At 42.5% G+C, this 18,652-nt stretch overlaps 1 protein-coding gene and 1 pseudogene across 1 annotated transcript in view; one reads left to right on the top strand and one right to left on the bottom strand.

The window, feature by feature from the left end:
• Window positions 1-534: 534 nt before the first annotated feature.
• Window positions 535-18,652, bottom strand: part of PDK1 (pyruvate dehydrogenase kinase 1) — a 34,491-nt gene continuing 16,373 nt past the window's right edge. The window contains exons 8-11 of the mRNA XM_004577057.3: window positions 17,281-17,379; window positions 5,752-5,862; window positions 2,547-2,660; window positions 535-1,269 (exon numbers count right to left, since the gene is read on the bottom strand). Of these exons, the coding sequence (XP_004577114.2) occupies window positions 1,129-1,269; window positions 2,547-2,660; window positions 5,752-5,862; window positions 17,281-17,379 (465 nt within the window). The 3' untranslated portion in view covers window positions 535-1,128. The remainder of the gene's footprint in view (window positions 1,270-2,546; window positions 2,661-5,751; window positions 5,863-17,280; window positions 17,380-18,652) is intronic.
• On the top strand, window positions 14,104-16,603 carry LOC105941860 (THO complex subunit 1-like; annotated as a pseudogene).

The raw sequence follows: 18,652 nt of genomic DNA, 5'->3' as shown, positions 1-18,652 counted from the left end.
CTGACTTTCCCTTACCTGGTTTTAAAAAAAAGATCATATAGAAAATAAGCATTTTTTTTGTCAAGACTTGTGCATTTATGATTCTCACTCTGGTTACCTCTCTTTTGTGTAGTCACACTGTTCTGCTTCTAATCATGCCTCAAATTGCACCAGGTTTAGATTATTTCTCTCTCCTGCGGGTCCAAAATCTGACCTTGAGACAGATACAAACCATCCTAAAGATCCTTGTTACTTAAGCAACTACATTGTCCTCACTATTCAGTCCAAGTCAGCATCCTAACTGGGCTAGCTAGTATCAGACTCACGTAGGAAGTATTTGACAGAAATGAAATGTCTGGGCTCACACCCTCAAAATTCTGATGCAGGATGTCTGAGGCAGGACCTGGAAAAATTCTACTCAAACAAGCTTCCTAATCTCAGCAAGCAACTGGTTAGGTCAGCTTCAGGGAGGGACTCATTGCCCCATCTTCAATTTCTTGCCTATAATTTTTTTCAGCTGCCAGTACATTTTTAATACAAAATTTTCCCCCATGATCTTGGCTTTAGATCTACAGGAAACTAGCCACTGCAATCTTTTATCATAAAATTTTAAAATTTAACTTCAGAGCTAAGACAATGCATGTAGACAGCTGATAGTGAAAGGGAGCTGGTCCTAGGTTTACAAGGTATATGCATTCTGCTTTATGTGTAGTTGGTCACCATATTTTAGTTTTCACAATTCAATGTAGGATAGCAAGAACATCTCCAAATCACAGAAAATTGGTTAACCAACTACAATCAGTACTTATAAAATGTTTCCAGCAGACACAAGTGAAAAATACTTTTAAAAAGACAGCTTACTATAGAAACCTAAGACATGCACACATCTGAAGCCTACAGAAAGAAAAAAAATTAACCAAATCTAGGTTTGTCTGAAGTTACATCCAATTGACTAAAAGTATACAATAGAGACAGTTCCATCCTTCAGGAGGTTTGCCAGGCACGAGTGGAACTCAAGCTGCCACTGATTCCACTCAGTTAACTGTGAGAACAATCTGTGAAGTATTTGGTATAATGTAGTTCTGAACCCATCCCCTCCAAATTTAACACAAAATCCACACTTGGCCTTGGCAGGTGTGACCGGAGCATCTAGGCACTGCGGAAAGTCGTCATGTCCTTTGGCTCTCGGCTGGGGACACACCAGTCATCAGCTTCATGGTTGGTGTTGTAATGCTTCCAGGCAGCCTTGTTATACACAGGCAGTCTTTCTATGGATTCTGTGGACAGAGCCTGAAAAACAAAAAAAGCTGGGCCTTTAGTCTGACATTGTCCAGAATTCATTTAAGAAGATATCTTGTACAATGAAAAAACCTACAAGTTTCTAAATAGTGTACATATGTGACACACTATTTTCTAAATGTCACTACTGGCTGGTATACATGATAACTGCGTTTTTTGCCTGCACTAATTCCACAGTCAGCTTGGAAGACTCATGTATCCAGTGGATACCTCTTATAAAATGTGACCCAACCAAATATTGGTTAGCTTTAAAAGTGTAAAACACTGACTTACATACATGGATCCAATGAAATTTTATGAATACCATTTTTTTTCAAGATTGCCACTGAAGTGTTAAAAGCCTCACAGCAGTGTCATCAATAAACGTAAAATTATCCAAGATATCTTGGCTTCCTGACCCATGGTTGAGCCTTCATTTTTTCCTGCCATTCAAATCATCAGCATATGTGAATTTTTGTCTCACGATTCTTACATAATTTCATATTTCTAATTCATCACTATTATAGTTTATTAGCCTTTTGGTTAAGATCAAGTGTAGCAACCAATATATCACTATCAACACATCACTATCATTGAATTCTTCAACTTCATTTCAGTGTTTTTGAATCACTGCAAGCTGAGACACCCTTCATTCTTTATTCATCTGCAGGCTAGCATTTTTGAGCAGAACTGAACCTTAGCTCAGACATTATTCCAGGTAGGGGAAAAAACATTTCATTCTTCTAACACTATATTAGATATTTGATGTTAATGATTTTGGTAATTCTGTAAGACTTTTACTAATATTTTCCAAAATGGAACTAAAAACAGTAACTACATTTGGACTCATCAAATACTCTATAATTACTTGATCTAAAGGTTGGGTAAAAATGTTACATATGTTAATAAAAATACTGCATTCCAGTTACTTCTAAATTGACATGGTGAAAGGGGGAAAAATAACCATTAATCTTTCCAGATTCTTACTTCTTCCAATAGTTTCCAGCATTTCCTATGAAATGGGTGCCATCTAATGGCTGGAACAAGAAACTAAAGTCACTACATTTCGCACCAGTAAAACTATATCAGAGGTAAGAATTTTCATTCCCCATTGTCTAGAGGATTATCTGTTAAAATGGATGTGATCCCATGTTAAAAAAAAAAACCTAAAAATATACATAATATTTCTGCATTTAAATTACAGGAGATAGAGTACAATTTAACAAAGAAATATTGGCATCATTACATATCATCCCATGAAATATCAGCACATGAAGACCAGTTATTACCTTAATGTAGATCACTGCATCTGTTCCATAGCCCTCTAAGGAATACAGCTTTAGGTCTCCTTGAAAGTACTGGGCATAAAGACGAGATATGGGCAATCCATAACCGAAACCAGCCTGTGGGTAAGAAAAATCCTAATCAGAAAGCCACACATTGCAGGACTGCTCTGATCAAAACAAATCTCACTGAGGACCCCAAGGCTCTCTGAGCCTGAATCCCACAGATCTGATAAGATGTGAGACCTACTGAAGCTTAGCCGAATACCACACCAGCTGATTCGCTCTAGCCATTTAAAAGTCTTTACTTTGTCTAAAATGACTTGAGGTGCTCTGGAAAGAGCTGCTTTTCTCTGTGCAGGCTCATGCTCTCGGGTAACCCAGCAGTGCTTCTGGCAGTACAGCACAAAGCACAACACCTCTTGTAGGAGCAAGAACAGACAGCCTCTTTGCAGCCTACCACATACTGTTTACAACTTCAACCCATGAACTGTTGGCCTGTGGAGGTATCTAGAAAGGGTCTTTCTTAGCTTACTGTCAGGTCACTCACCTGACTGAAAATCCAAAAACACCACCACTACCCACACCCTACCCCACCATCTTAGATAAAAATGCAAGCTTTGAAAATGACCTTTCCAGACCTGGTAAGATGTCTGTCTCCACCCTTCAGTCTAGCAGAACCTGCTCCTTAATCCTTAAATATGTCACTTTGGTGTCTGTTCATCCGGTTTCCACAAGGGAGCAGAGCCTCCTTGTTTATTCAATAAACCCAACCAACTCCTTGCACAAAACATGAGTAAACAAAAACAGTTTCTTGTGATACCGAGTCATGTTTGGTGACACTTCGTATGGATGCTAGTTAAAGGAAGTATGTGTAGTTGAGAGTTCTGCTAACAAACCTGGCTGCAGCTTTTGCTGCCAAGAATTACTTTTCTAACCAAAGTTGTGTGTTCCTCCAGGTAGCCAATTTTCCGCACTTCTCCCTGTCCTCGGAGGCTGATCTGCATGGGCTGTGTCCAGGGGTCCTGCCAGTGGGGATCTCAGGAAGAGTTCCAAAGGGAGTCAGATATGGCATCCCCTCCTTGGGCAGCTGTCCTGTGCAGGTTGGGCCTCTGACAACAAGCAGCCAACCTACAGCTCACTCTTCTGCATTCTGCTACCTCTGCCTCCTCCTCAACCCTCTGATCTAGAGGGTGAGCACTTTGTAATGAGGAAGATTTATATACGAAGACTATACAGGTGCGGGTAAGGCCAGAACAGGAGCCCAGCCTCTCTGGGTGTAAGCCTTTTTTTAAAAAAAAGATTTATTTATTTTTATTGGAAAGTTACATATACAAAGAGGAGGAGAGGGAGAAAGCAAGATCTTCTATCCAATGATGGAAGTAACCACAATGGCCGGTGCCAGGCTGATCTGGAGACAGGAGCCAGGAACTTCCTCCAGGTCTCCCACATGGATGCAGGGTCCCAAGACTTTGGGCCATCGACTGCTTTCCCAGGCCACAAGCAGGGAGCTGGATGGGTAGCAGGGCTGCCAGGATATGAACTGGCACCCATATGGGATGCTGGCATGTGCAAGACCAGGACTTTAAGTGCTAGGCTACCACGCCGGGCCCTAAGCCATTTGAATTATAATTTAAGGGAGCCACCTCTTTCCTACTGGGATCCTGACATATTCTGCTTGATGCCAGAAGTGGTCCTAGTTAAACTGTAGGAATAGGTGGCCTGGGCTTTCATGGTACTGACTGACTTTATCAATGCCAGTCTCTTACCTCTGAACTGATATGGTTTCCCCTGTGACTACAGAACAGAGAAAGCAAACAGCATGAACCCAGGCAGTGGCTGGATCTATCTGGTATGCCAAGAGCGGTACCTAGAGAGAAGGAGGTCTGCAACGGAGACATGCAGGTACTCTAACCAGGTTTCCAAGGTGAAGATATTCTGCCCAGGCAAATGCCCAGTAGAAGGTATCCAAGGGGAGGAAGGTCTCGGTGCACAGGTAGACCAGATGCCATGCCTGCAGCTATTAGGAGGTCCTTCTCAGCTCCTTGTGCTTGCTGACTAATTCACTTGCAGAGTAGGCTCTGTAGGAGCTTAGCAATAAATTTATTCTTGCTAAGTTAAGGTTGCCTAAGATGTATAGGAAACCCTATCCATGTCAAGCCTATTTAAAAAAAAAAATCTGTATTATATAAAATAACAAATACAGGCTGTGCTCCACAAAGTTCTGCAAAGTTTATTTACTACAAAAGCAGCAACCCCCTTTCCTCTCCCAAGTTAGGTTAGAACTGTAAGAAGATGTCGATTTCTATCATTCATCATCTGCCCCTGCACACACGGTAGTTGTCTATCAGTTGGAGAAGCACACCCAACAGTAGAGCAGTCTTTCCAAAAGTCTGGTGAGAAATGAACTGTGGTTCTGCTGTGTCCAAGAATGATAAAGGCCTTCTAGCATAGGTATCTGGCCCAGCAGCCGAGATGCCTTGGTGCCTGGGCGTGATTTCTGGCTCCAGCCTTCCCCCAACACAGATCCCAAAAGCCAGCAGGTGAGGGCTACAGTGACTAGGTTTCCACTCCCATGGGAGACTCCTGGGCAGAATTCCCAGTTCTTACATCGGGTCCTGGCCCATTCCTGGCCATTATGGACATTTGGGGAAAAAAAAAAAACAGTACATGGGAGACCTCTGTTTGCTCCCCCGAAATTTTTAAACACCTTTTACAAAAAAGGACAATGACTCTCTAGGAAGGTCTAGAATGGATCCATCCAATAAAAACACCATCAAAGCAGTGATAATTTGTGCTTATTTCAGACTGCTGATGAAGTAGATCAGAACTTGAGTCTCACTGCTAAATCTACAGAGCATGAAATCTGATTACAATTATCCAAGGTAAAATGTCTACAGCAAGGTTAAATTGGTGCTTACCACATACAAGTAGGACCTGCAGTTCTTCTTTCACAACAGAAACACTCCATCACAATATGGTGTAACAGGGAAACCACACTCCTACTATCAAGCTGGCAGCAAGAACTCCAAAACTATCATCTCTACCTTGTGCCCATTTCAATCACAAAGAATTATCCTAAAGCTGCGGAAACACAAAGGGGAAGTGTCTCCTGTGGCGTCCCCCCTTCTGGTTGGAGTACCCCACACAAAGGCTTAGCTGACATGTGGCAATTCACAAAAGGACGATTCATTATTTCTGGGTCACATACCAGGGGTGCTGCGCGGGAAGTCTCTACTCGAGGCCGGGGTGCAGTTGAGTACATGTAGTTAAAGAGTCTGTCGATTTTCCTCAGAGGAACGCCACCTCCTCGGTCACTCATCTAAGACAAGACAGGGTCATGCTTTGCAACCGAGTTTCACGGACCACAAAACAACACTGCATACACCCAGCACCACAGGGTAATTGCCAGTGGGAAAGCACTGCTTTTGAGAACTAGCACCACACAGTCCAAGGTGCAAACAGAAACAGTTCCCTCGAGGGCGTACCGGACCTTCATCTCTCATATGTAAAATTCTAATACATAATTCAGTGCTGTGGCTTCATGCACTTCCCAGAGCACACTGTATCACTGACTAGGCACAAGCTTATCCACTGGTGGTGGGACCTCAGGAAGCATGTGCAACCAGAGCAGGGAACTGCATATTAGAGTTTTACGTATTCGAGGGTTGGGTCAGGTACACCTTTGAGGGAAGTGTTTCTATTCGCAACTCGTTTGTACATTGTTGGTGGGACTTCAGGATGTGTTCTATAGCTTTGCCTTTCAAATAAAATAAAAGTAAAATTTCAAAAACATGTAGCTATAATATTGATATTACTGCATATACACCAAATTCTGAAAGAGTAGCTAGGGCTACAGGAAAAGAAAAAAACTCATATAAATGATTTTAAGCAAAAAAATAAGGGATGAAAACATTAATAATGTGAAGATAAGAGTAAGAAAACAACTTAGGCTGTGGTTCTGGAAGTCAAGGATATGTGGTGGTGATTATAAATTCCACTGAAGAACAATAAAACAACCCTGTGACACACAGAGAGAGATGACCAGAGAAGCAGCATCCATGTGGCCTTGGATGTGAGGAGGAACAGCAACAGGAGGCAGCAAGGCCCAACACAGACAGGCGTTAGCATGGCTTCCGGAACATTCTGTTCAAGACCCTTCCTCTCTATCTTATTTATCTTTATTGACATCTAATTTATATGCTCTATAATCACAATTTTAAAGCATATAATTCAGTGTTTTCGCATTTTAGAAAACTTTACAAATCCTGACACACAGAAAGAGAAACCTCGCCTGCTGGTTCACTACCAAAATGCATAAATTACCCGCAGCCGGGCCAGGCTGAAGCCAGGAGTCAGGCACTCCATTTGGGGCTACTACATGGAGGGTAGGGACCCAAACGACCTCCAGAATGCACACTGGCAAGAAGTCAGAATTGAGGGAAGTCATGACTTCAAATCAGACATACTAAATAGGAGATGTATGTTCCAAATTATACCTTAAACCACTGTGCCAAATACCTGCCCCATGAAATGGCTTCTAATGAATGAGGGATTTTAAAAAGATTTACTAATCTATTTGAAAGTCACAGTTACAAAGAGAAAGGGAGAGTCACAGAGAAAAAGATCTTCCATCCACTGATTCATTCCCCCGATGGTTACAACAGCCAGGGCTGGGCCAGGCAAAAGCCAGGAATCAGGAGCTTAATCTGAGTCTTCCATGTGAATGGCAAGCGCCCAGACACTCAGGCCATTGCTTTTCTCATGCCTTTAGAATCCCTGTAACCAATCTGCAGCCTCTATGGAATGCTGGCATATCAGGCAGCAGCTTTATCTTCTATGCCACAACAACAGCCACAAGTGAGGGTATTTTCAGTAAGTCACAAAAAATGGAACTGAAAGATTTTTGTGCAAAAAATTTTTGAAGCCCATGCAGTGTTTTCATAATACATGCTTTCCATGAACTTCATGATGAGCCCTCCTGGTTGCATGTACGTGCAAACTACCACCATGGCCAACTTCAGAAACTTCATCACCTCAAAACCACCTGGCAGCTCCTTTGCTGTGATACCCCTGAGCAACCACACATCTACTTTCTGTCCCTAAGTCTCTGCCCATTCATTTGTTTTGTGTCTGAACGCCACTGCAGGGATTCACTACGTCTAGTTTATTCATGCATTAGCTGATGGACACTGGGTTGTTTTCACCCCTTGACTATGGTGAACAGCACTCAGACGAAGGCTCAAATGCAAGTTTTTACTGACACACCTGTTTCAATCTATTGGGATACAAAGATACAAGTGGAACTGCTGGGTCACTCAAGTTTCTTTGTATCAGACTCCCAAAGCACCACCTATTCAGAGGGACTCTGCTGAACGCCCACAAGCTTACCCCATTTTGTTCCATGCAAGGGTAGAGTGCCTCAGGCAACAGAAAGCAGCTGCAGACCCAATGTGTCAAGGCACATCAAAAAGACACAGCAGAAATGCAAGAAAGGACTCATTGCAGTGCAGCTCCCCAGCGGCAGGAGCAGACAGAGAACCCATGGACTGGGCCCAGGGAGCAGTGGGAGCAGAAGACATGACCCATTTATTCTGAATTAAGTAAAACTTAATACATAAGAAACTGATATGCAACTAATAAAAAATAGGCACATTAGCACCTTGGCTAAATAAACAAGCAAAAAAAATCAAGAAAAATCAAGAATATAACAGGTAACTTACAGAAAACAGACTCAAATCAGCATTAGACATTAGCAAAATGATAAAGACATACAAGGGGAATCACGAGCAATCCTGACAACCTCTTAACAGGAGGTCATATGCACAGAGAATGGGGGGACCCCAGAGTGGAGCAGGAGGACAAGAGGAGGCTTGTATCCTAGCCCTGGAGACTCCCGGATCCTCACCAAGGACTATCAGTACAGGCACCAAGGACTACATCCCAACTGCCAAGGAGACTATGGGGAATTGGACTGCCCTTGTAGACCAAGAACTCTGAGGTCATTCACTCCCTTTTGGATTTCCCACATGGGATAGGAAGATACCCAGATCCTTCCTCACAGGATCTAATGTCATCAGAACAATAGCCGGGAGCCCTGAGTGGACCTCAGAAACAGAACAGTAAACTTCCTTTGGGACTCGGGAGGGGAGCTTTCTCTGGTCCTTACTTAGTTCCAACTTTGGATTCCCACCCTCTCTTGCAATGATCATCAGGGTCGCTCTGGAGCCACCCCACCACCACCAAAAAAAATTAGATTAGATAGACAGAAACCAATAAGGAAAGCTTAGAACCAGACAGGAAATGGTCAGCTTGGACTCACACCTTATTAGGTAGGACACAGAGATTAGTTACTCCTCACTAAGGTACTGAAGATTTCTCTGCACACCCCTCCTAAAACTGTTCTGCGCCTCAACTGCTGACATATGCCTTGTTAGAGTTATAAGCCAGTTTGAACTACCCTAAAATTCGCCAGACTCAGTAAAAATTATGCTTTAATACTATAAACTGCTAAATATAAAAATGAAAATAGACATGACACAGCTGAATAGTATCCTATAGCCATTTTAAGGTATGTAGCAGCCGGTTGTGTATAAACTAAACTTGAAATGTCAATGAAGTAGTCACAGGATATGGTTAAGAACTTGCATTTTCTAAAATATCAGTCACTCAATACCATGTCAATTAATTCCAGTGTTCTAAATTGTTGATGTTATGTTGTGGCTTTTCATTGGACGGGATGGTATTCTGCCAGCTCTGATTTCAGACCAGAGATGGTCTCCCCAAGAAACTGTTGAATTTATCTGGACAATAAGATGCTGGACTCTATGCTTGGTACAAGCTTGCAATGAAGGAATCATGACTGGATTTGAACTGCAATGCTGCAACAATGTGGAGGAATCCAACATGGGGGGAGGGTAAGGGGAGGGGTTGAGAGAATCCCAGAGCCTATGAAACTGTGTCATAAAATGAAATAAAATTTAAAAAAAAAAAACACAAAACCTGACACATGGTTGAACTATTTTAAGAGCAAACAGAAGTTACTGCCACATTTATTTATCTGTGGCTTCACCTTCTAAATGAAAACCAAGAGAGAGACAAAAAGAAAGAGGAAACAGTACATGGAGCAGAAGCAAATTGTTTTTTAAAATTACTACAATTTATATATTTGGAGTGATAAAATAAAGCTAGAATACAATAAAAAGGCGTAAGTTTTTGAAATTTCCTAGTAAGATAATAGTAGGAAGGTTTAGCAATTGGAAGTAATGGAAATCTCCCAGAATAGAAAATTAGCGTGATTAAACACAAACACACACATGCAAAAAAAGGAAAGAAAAAAAAAAAAAAAAAAAAAAAGAGGTGACTTCATGAAGCCCACAACCTCCCAGAAGGCCTATCAGAAAAAGAGGAAGAAACAGGGAAAATTGGTGGAAGGTCTATAGGGAGGACCCAGCCCAATGAGTTAGAGAACTGACGTAGAACCAATCACTAAAATCTCAAAACACTTCAGTTAAAACCAGATGGGAATGCAAACAGGAGCTTCCACTAGTCCCCTAACCCAGGAATTTCAGTGTGAGAGCTACTTAAATGCGGCTGGCGCCTTTTGGGTCAGGCTGGGTGCATGAAAGGGAGCTTCCACCCCACCAGACACATGTAGTTTCAGCTGGGGGGAGGGAGCACAGCTGAGCCTCCTGACTGGGGATTTCAGCCCGCCAGCTGCTTAAATGAGGCTGGTGCCATCTTGGGTCAGGTGGCCAGGGTGTCAATGGCGCCAGGCAAAGCCCTCTGGCCACCTGGTGACAAGCTCTGGAGACTTGGGGATGTGGGCCTATTAAGGGGTCTTGTGTTTGGCACAGGTGGGAGCATGTAGGAACCTGAAAGTTCATGTCCAGGCGATGAATGACTTCCAAGGGACTTCCATGGACATTGTCACTGTTCTAGCAGGTAAGCAAGGGTGCTGCGACTGAGTTGTTTGGAGCAGGGAACGGGAGGGCCTTTTAGGGTCAGCTGAAGTACCACTTCACCTAGGAGGCCTGAGTTGGAGCGGTTAGCATTGACTATCACCAAATAGCACTCATAGGCACATACTGAGGCTGCAATGGGGGCCCTCCTGGTAGGGCTGGATCAAGGTGACCATCACTGTGACAGGTGGTCCACACAGTCAGGACAGTGAGTAAGTAATGTGTGGCTGGGAAATGACACTGAGCAGCACATGAGCAAATCAGAACTGGAAGCAGAATTTGTGGGGGAATATGGGTTCTCACTCCTGTGGAAAAATCATCTCCACTGGCATGCACCAGAGCTGTGGTTGGGAACAGGCCTGGTTGAGGTACTCAGTGGATGCCCTGGCTGGGTTTAGGTTCCCACTGGTGGATGTGAGAGCCAGAATGGGGGTAATGGTCTAGTTTAGACATAGCTGACGTATCCCTTGGCATAGGTGTGGTCTGGGACTGGGGCATGCCAGACTCTAGCACCCACTGGTATGCATGAGAGCCAGCATGGGTGTAGAACTGGCTGGGCTAGGTCTTGACTCCTGCTGAACCACATGACAGCTGTGTCTGGGTCTAGACCCGGTGTGGCTGGGCTGTAGCATCCAACAGTGAGAACCAGAATCGGTGGGGCTGGTCAGGCGAGGCCACTGTTTCTGCCAACGAAAGAGATGGACAAAGTCTACCTGGTCATTAGGTGGAGGTCTCTCTACATCTCTCTCTTCCCCCATCACTCTATTTTTCAAACACATTTAAAAAAAATAAAATAAATAACAAGATTGTTAGTACAAAAAGTGTAAATCCACACATACAAGGAGCCAAAAGAAGGAAAAAGATAAAAATAATATCATGAGTGCTATCACTCATGTACTCATGCACACATGAGTGCAAAAACAGAGAAAGGACTTCCAATGTCAGGATCAACTTTCCAGAGTCTGGAATTAACCCAAGGCTTACAGCCACTGGGGAGCACTGACTCAAGAACAACTGTACCCCTGCAAGAAGTGTGAGCTTCGTCAAATTGTAACTTGCCCTGTTTCTGTTCCCACCATCACACTCACAGCGAAACCAACAGCCTAGTGGCCCTCTGAGAAATCATCTTCGTTTGAGCTCCTCAGGACAAAAAGTCCTGCACCTCATCCCCATCCCTGGAAACATATTGTAAGAACAACGAACAGCAACCAAGTAATCTGAGTGCTGCATCTGGCAGTAAAAATAGCTAAAGCCAACTAAACACACAAGGAGTTAGCCAGAGGGCCTTTGCAAAGCTCAGTAATATCCAAGGAATCTAGAAGGCCATGGCCATGCTTGGAACTACGATGCTCATGCTCAGAGGTGATGTCAGAAGGCCCCGTCCCCAGCTCTCACTGACAGGCTTTGGGTAAGCGGGCTCGTTAGTGTGCTGCTGTCACTGGCCTGGCCAAGTGCTAAATGCTTCCATGTGCAAGTCCTTAGCCAAGGTTCAGGCACTTTAGCAAACCTCAGTCCCATCAGCAGTCCCACTACTAAGTTAACAGACCTGAGACTTCAGTGGCCACAGAAAACAAGGAATAGAAGCAATAAATAACCAGTTTTAAAGTCACTAGGCACACACTATACATGAACACACAAATCTGAGTGGTGATTGTATTGGATTTCCAGAGTTGTTTTTTTTTCTCTAATTTTTTAAAGGTCATTTGAAAGAAAGTTAGCGAAGGAGAGCTTGTATCCACTGATTCACCCTGCAAACGCCTACAACAGCCAGGATTCACCAAGTCAAAGTCTGGAGCTATGAATCCCATCTGGGTTTCCTCTGTGGGGAGCAGGAACACACTGCTGTAAGCCAAGGACAAACAGAGCAGGGAGCTGAATAGAGGGGATCCAGGACTTCAACCTGCACATTCCCATACAGGAAGCAGGTTTCCCACATGGCAGCTTAACTACTGTACCAGATGCCTATCCCACTGCTGCATTATTTAAAACGTCCAAGACTTAGAAAGATTCAAAAAGTATGACTGAAACAGGTGTTTGGTCTAGCGGTTAAAACACCATGTGAGATACCCATATCCCAGATGAGAGAACCTGGGTTCAAGCCTCAGTTACACTCTCAACTCAAGCTTCCTCTTATGCACATCCTGGGAGGCAGCAGGCACATGCCATTCACATGGGAAACAAACTGAGTTTCAGGTTCCTGGCTTCAGGCTGCACCTACCTTAGCAGTGGTGGGCATAAATAAGCAGGTAGGAGTTTTCACTGTGTCTCTCTGCCATTCAAAGAAACTGAAACTACAGTTGCTTTTGACTCACTGATTCAGCTCCCAAGTATACTCATATATGTAAGAGAAATGGAGTCTTATTTTGGTACAAAAACTTGAACACAAATGTTTACAGCAGTGTTATTCTTAAAAACAAAAAGCAGCCATGCACCCACTGAAGAATGGACAACTAAAACATGCTGTATCCACATAACGTGCTCATTCAAGACGAGGCAATAAAGTGCAGACCCAGTCACAAAAAGACCACCTGCTGAAGAATTCCAACTGCATGTTCTATTCAGGAGGGGAAAATCCAAACACAGAAAGCAGCCGTGGCTGCCAAGGACGGGGAGAGGGGAAAATGCACATCAAGGTGATGAAATGATATTCTCTAACCCAAAGAAACAGCAGGTGACCTCAAAATCCAGCAAGATGGTAATTTTCAATCTAGAATTCTTCATATGACTTGAAATAGTGAGAAAATGGTGCAGGGAACATGATCCCGAGCGAGGGTGGAAGTGGAGATGGGAGCATATACGCTGCAGTTAAGAGTGCCGAGGTCTCAGCTACTACAACAGAAAGCTAGCATTTGTTGTCCAAAATGTAAATTTCAGAAACAGCAATATCAGAATATTATTTAGAAATACACATAATAGTAGATACCTGGAGAAATGACTAAAGAATTATCTCTTGAGCAATGAGAACCACCAATGGCTAGGAACTGAAATAACTGATTCTTACACTCTGTATTTATTACTCTCATGAAGAACTTTAAATTATTTTTCAAGAGAATCTCTTAAGAAACTGAGCTAACTAGCAACACACACAGAAAGGCCTAAAACTGGGGTGAGAAGAGCAGATTACATGTCCTGCAGTATTTATTCCATGTGACACTCAAGTCATCATTGTGTCTTCTTTCCTGACCTGAAACATTATTTGTGCTCCCAAGTAGCTGTTGCAAGAATCAAATGAAACTAAGTCAAAGTAGGCTGATATGAACTGTTTAAAAAGGAAAAATCGGTGGGCACCCACAGCCAGGAAGACGTCTCCGACGCTGCTGCTCTTCAGTTTGCCCGAAGCATAGACTCGATTTATGGAGGGGAGAGGCCAACACAGAGTGACCTACCAGCTGCTGTCTGATTCCTGCCAAGTGGAACAAGGGTAGTTTGAATGTAGCGGAAACACTTAAATGATGAGAAGAACACTGTGAAGTAGGCTGGATTTTATTATCCCTGAAATCTACCAGACAGGCCTTGAATAACAAAACATCAAGCCACATTTGGCCAGTAACCTGGCAGTAAAAATGGGGAAAAAAAAAATGTGCCCTTGACCAGCTTTTCAAAGGTGTTCTTGAAAAAGAAAATTATAAATCATTGCTTCTGTGAAAACATTTTAGCTATTATTTCTCCTGCTATTGCGGGCCTAACTGAAGGTATTTGCACTGCACCTGCAGCTTTTGTATTGTTGGGAGATGTTTTGGATTGTCTTCCTTTGGATCAATATGACACAATATTCACTTTTGTGGAAAAAAACTGTTGCTACTTGGAAATCAGATACATTTTATTCTGCTGGGAAGAACTATCTATACAATGATCTCCTAAGATGATTATTTAAATCACAGAATAAAGTCTTCCGTGGGCGAATTCAACTCTTTTTGGCCAGGCTTTTCCTCTCAGGTCTTGACCTGCAGAGTCAGTTTCACCTGGAAAATGTTACTGGTTTCAATACCATTGAGCAGGAAAGCACACTGGGCCAGAAGCACATTGAGGACACAGAAGGAATGGATGTACAAGAAGGTGAAATGGGAGATGATGAAGCGCCAACAATTGCTCCATCCCAATCGATTACAACCTGTATCGAAAATTCTGGTCACTTCAGGATTAGTTCAGAAACCCTGTGCAATGCTATGAGAAGGTTTCATGGAAAACTTTTCTTGAGTATTCTGAAGACGTTTTAACAGTTTTTAAAAGTTATAAATTAGATGATACTCAGGCCTCAAGGAAAAAAATGGAAGGACTGAAAACAGGAGAACATGCATATTTTTGCAAAAAAAAAAAACTTTTTAAAGATTTATTTATTTTTATTGCAAAGGCAGATATACAGAGAAGAGGAGAGACAGAGAGGAAGATCTTCCATCCAATGATTCACTCCCCAAGTGACCACAATGGCAAGTGCTGCGCCTATCCGAAGCCAGGAGCTTCCTCCAGATCTCCCACACGGGTGCAGGGTCCCAAAGCCTTGGGCCATCCTCAACTGCTTTCCCAGGCCACAAGCAGGGAGCTGGATGAGAAGTGGAGTTGCCAGGATTAGAACTGGTGCCCATATAGGATCCTGGTGCTTTCAAGGCGAGGACTTTAGCCACTAGGCCACTGCGCTGGGCCCAAGCAAAATTTTTAAGAAGTGAAAAGTTGATGGATTTACAAGTGAATGACAGTAACTTTCATCAACACAGGATGCAGTATTTCATTTTATTCCAGTATCTCAAGGGGCACGTCAAATTCAAGAATTCAAACTATGTTTTAACTAATGAGCAATCACTCTGGATTGGAGATACTACAAAATCGGTCCATCAAGTTCAACGTGCAACAAACCAAACAAAATGGAAAAATTGAAAAAAAAATGGAAATTTAGAATTTTCTTTCAGTCTCAAATAGGAAAATAAGGATAAAGTTAAGTCCAGCTACTTCTGAAAACCCCCCTGATAGAGAAAGATTTTCAAAGATGGTAGAGCATATATTAAACACTGAAGAAAACTAGATCTCATGGAAAAATGAAGCCTGCCCAAGTTTTGTGAGAGAAAGAACATCGTATACAAAGCCCACAAGAGTAGTTCAGAAGAGAACAGCCCCAGAGGACTTCTTAGGGGAAGGACCCAGCAAGAAATGAAGAGTTAACAAGGCTTTGGAATCTGTGTCCACATAACACGGAAGCCTGTAAATCTGAGACAAGGGAATACATGCCATCACTGGAGGAATTCTTTGAAGCCACTGAGCAGGCAGACCCTGAAAATATGGTTGAAAGTGACTGGGATGATACTCTGTTGGCTCTGTCTTCAGACCAGAGAGGGTATACCTAAGAAGCCGTTGAACTTGACTGGACAATAAGATGCTGGATTCTATGTTTGGTATACGCTTGCAATGGGGGAATCTCAACTGAACTTGAGCTGTGGTTATGCAACTAGGTGAAGGAATCCACCATGGTGGGAGGGTTTGGGGAGGGGTGGGGAGAACCCAAGTATCTATGTAATTGTGTCACATAATACAATGTAATTACTGAAGTTAAATAATAAATAATTAAAAAAAAAAAAAAGAAAGTGAGTATAAGGCCATGAACAATTCATACTACGGCTGGAGAGCCCTCAGACTGTTAGCATGGAGAAGCCCTCACTTCTTCCAGCGAACCAACCAGCATTTAAAAGCTTGCCTGAGTATCTTGAAAACATGGTGATAAAGTTAGCCAAGGAATTGCCACCTCCTTCTGAAGAAATAAAAACAGGTGATTATGAAGATGAGGAAGATAATGATGCTTTACTGAAGGAAAATGAAAGTCCTGATGTTCGACAGGTCAAGCCTTTCACTGGGGAACAAGCAGAGATGTATGTCAGCAAGCTGGCTGAACAGTGGAAGATTCTAGCTCCCAACCTGGAAATGAAAGACTCATAAATCAGGCAGATTGAGTGTGATAGTGAAGATATGAAGATGCGAGCTAGCCAGCTCCTAGTTGCCCGGTACGATCAAGAGGGAGTGCATGCAACACCTGAGAATCTGATTAATGCCCTCAACAAACCTAGACTAAGTGACCTTGTGGAAACTCTAACTAATGACAATGAGACAAATAGTTAGTTACTTTTTTCTTTCTTTTTTAAAAGTAAAGATGTGATAAGATTTGTTACCACACAGCATTTGATAAGAGGTTCACTGGTTTTGATAAAAAAACAAACATTTCATAACAATAATTAATTAAGGAAAAATCAGGGGCAGGTGTTGTGGCACGGTGGGTTGAGTGCTCCTGGGGAGCTACAGGGTGCTTGGAGCTGGGTCTTGCTCTGCTTCTGATCCAGCTGCAGCTTAATGCACACTCCACGATGCAGTCCGTGATCTGTGACCCACGGTGCTGAATCCCCGCCACCCACCCAGGAGATCCAGACTGTGGGGAGTGAACCAGCGGATGGAAGCTCTCCTTCTCTGCCAGCTTAACTTTCATACAAAATAAAAAACAATAACACTTTATAATGAGTTATTATAAACCATCTCCAAATACTTTAGATCTTGCTTATCTAAGTGGACAGTAGTGATGACTGCTATACTGCCTCCAGGATTTACTTTAATTTGAACTGCCTGGGACCAAAATAGAAATACGAACAAAGTATACTTCTAAAATTTCCTAGATAAATGAAGCAATGTGCTTATTATCTATGACAGACAATATTTCTTTTCCTTGAGAGTAAACCGTGTCTTCTAGAAATCCTATGGATAGTTATTCCACGTGTGTGGATTAATTTTTAAGAAACAGCAATTACCTTCACAGTCAAATCCTCATTACCCAGTGTGATGTGGACTTGGATAGGAGGGTAAACACCTTTGTCGGCATGGTGTTCCATGGTTGCTCTCATGGCATTCTGAAATACAGCAGATTTACACTAAAAACACAATTTTCAAAAGGAGAGACTAACAATGTTTTAAAACAAACAAGTACACTACTTAAACTTTAAAAATTGACAGGTCATGGAGATCTGTCAAAGAATTGTATTCTTTCAACCATATTTACACTTTGAAACACTGAGTCAGCATGGGGGGGAGGATTGACGCACATTTTAGATTCCTACTAAATTCTGCTCATATTCTAAAGGCAGACTTATAAAACTTTCTTTCTAGCTACTGTTAAAGCACAAAATTCTGTCCAAAAGCCTAAATGATTTTAGTAAATAATGGGCACCACTTAATTCTGAAAATGTACTTTCAGCTCTATTTTTAAGAACCATTTTAATTGTCTTAATTCCTTAAAACAATTCTTTTTCGTATAGGAGCATCAGCAAATGATTCCTTTAGGATGGAAAAATTGATACTTTTACCACTAACTAGAAATTAAGAATAACTGAGATAGAACTATTTTGATCCCAATAGCCTACATGATATCGGGGATACAATGCCCACAACAGGTGACAACAGTATTACACTTGGCCTGGAAATAAAAGCTGGTATAAACCAGAAGTGGCTACAAAACGGACCTGAGGTGGTCCTCAGGGGAGTGGGGCCCTACGATGACTGTCAGGGCTGAGCAGGCCAGAGGGGGAGGATCCACCACCTCCAGCACAAGCACTATCAGATGAGGCTCCGGGTAAAAGCCACTGACAGCACAGAAATGGTTTGCATAACATGGACTAACTGTTCCATTAAGCACTGAAGGGCACAGATCGCTATGTGGCTGGAATTTCCAAAAACATTTAGCTTTAGTTCTTTAAGTACCAATCATTATTTATTTAACCACTTTGATGGAAAGATTTTTTAGAAGGTGCTGGATACATTTTTACTGTCTCATAGCCAGAGCATCTTAGAATGCAGCTGCTCCAAGGCAACGAGCTTTCCTGATTTGGGAATTTCTGTGTTGCATTATCAGGAGGAAAGTCATCTCTTCTGCTCTGGTCTGAAGCTGGGGAAGGAAGGCTAAAGTGAGGAGGACTGAAAGCCCCCATTCCATAGGCACCTGTGCTAATCCTCACCCATCCTCCTGGCAAGCTACACTGGGATGTGGGGGTACAAAGAAGTCACTACTCAAAATTATCAGCAGGATTTAGTTTCATTTCCAAAATCTGTTACAAAGAATAACAGAAGACCTATGATAACATACATCACTTTCTCCTGCCCACATCCCCTAAAAAACAAAAACAAAAA

Source organism: Ochotona princeps, chromosome 5, assembly GCF_030435755.1.
Source record: "Ochotona princeps isolate mOchPri1 chromosome 5, mOchPri1.hap1, whole genome shotgun sequence".
In the NCBI taxonomy this organism is placed as follows: domain Eukaryota; kingdom Metazoa; phylum Chordata; class Mammalia; order Lagomorpha; family Ochotonidae; genus Ochotona; species Ochotona princeps.
Note: the sequence above shows the minus strand (reverse complement) of the source record. Positions and strands in the feature narration are given on the sequence as shown.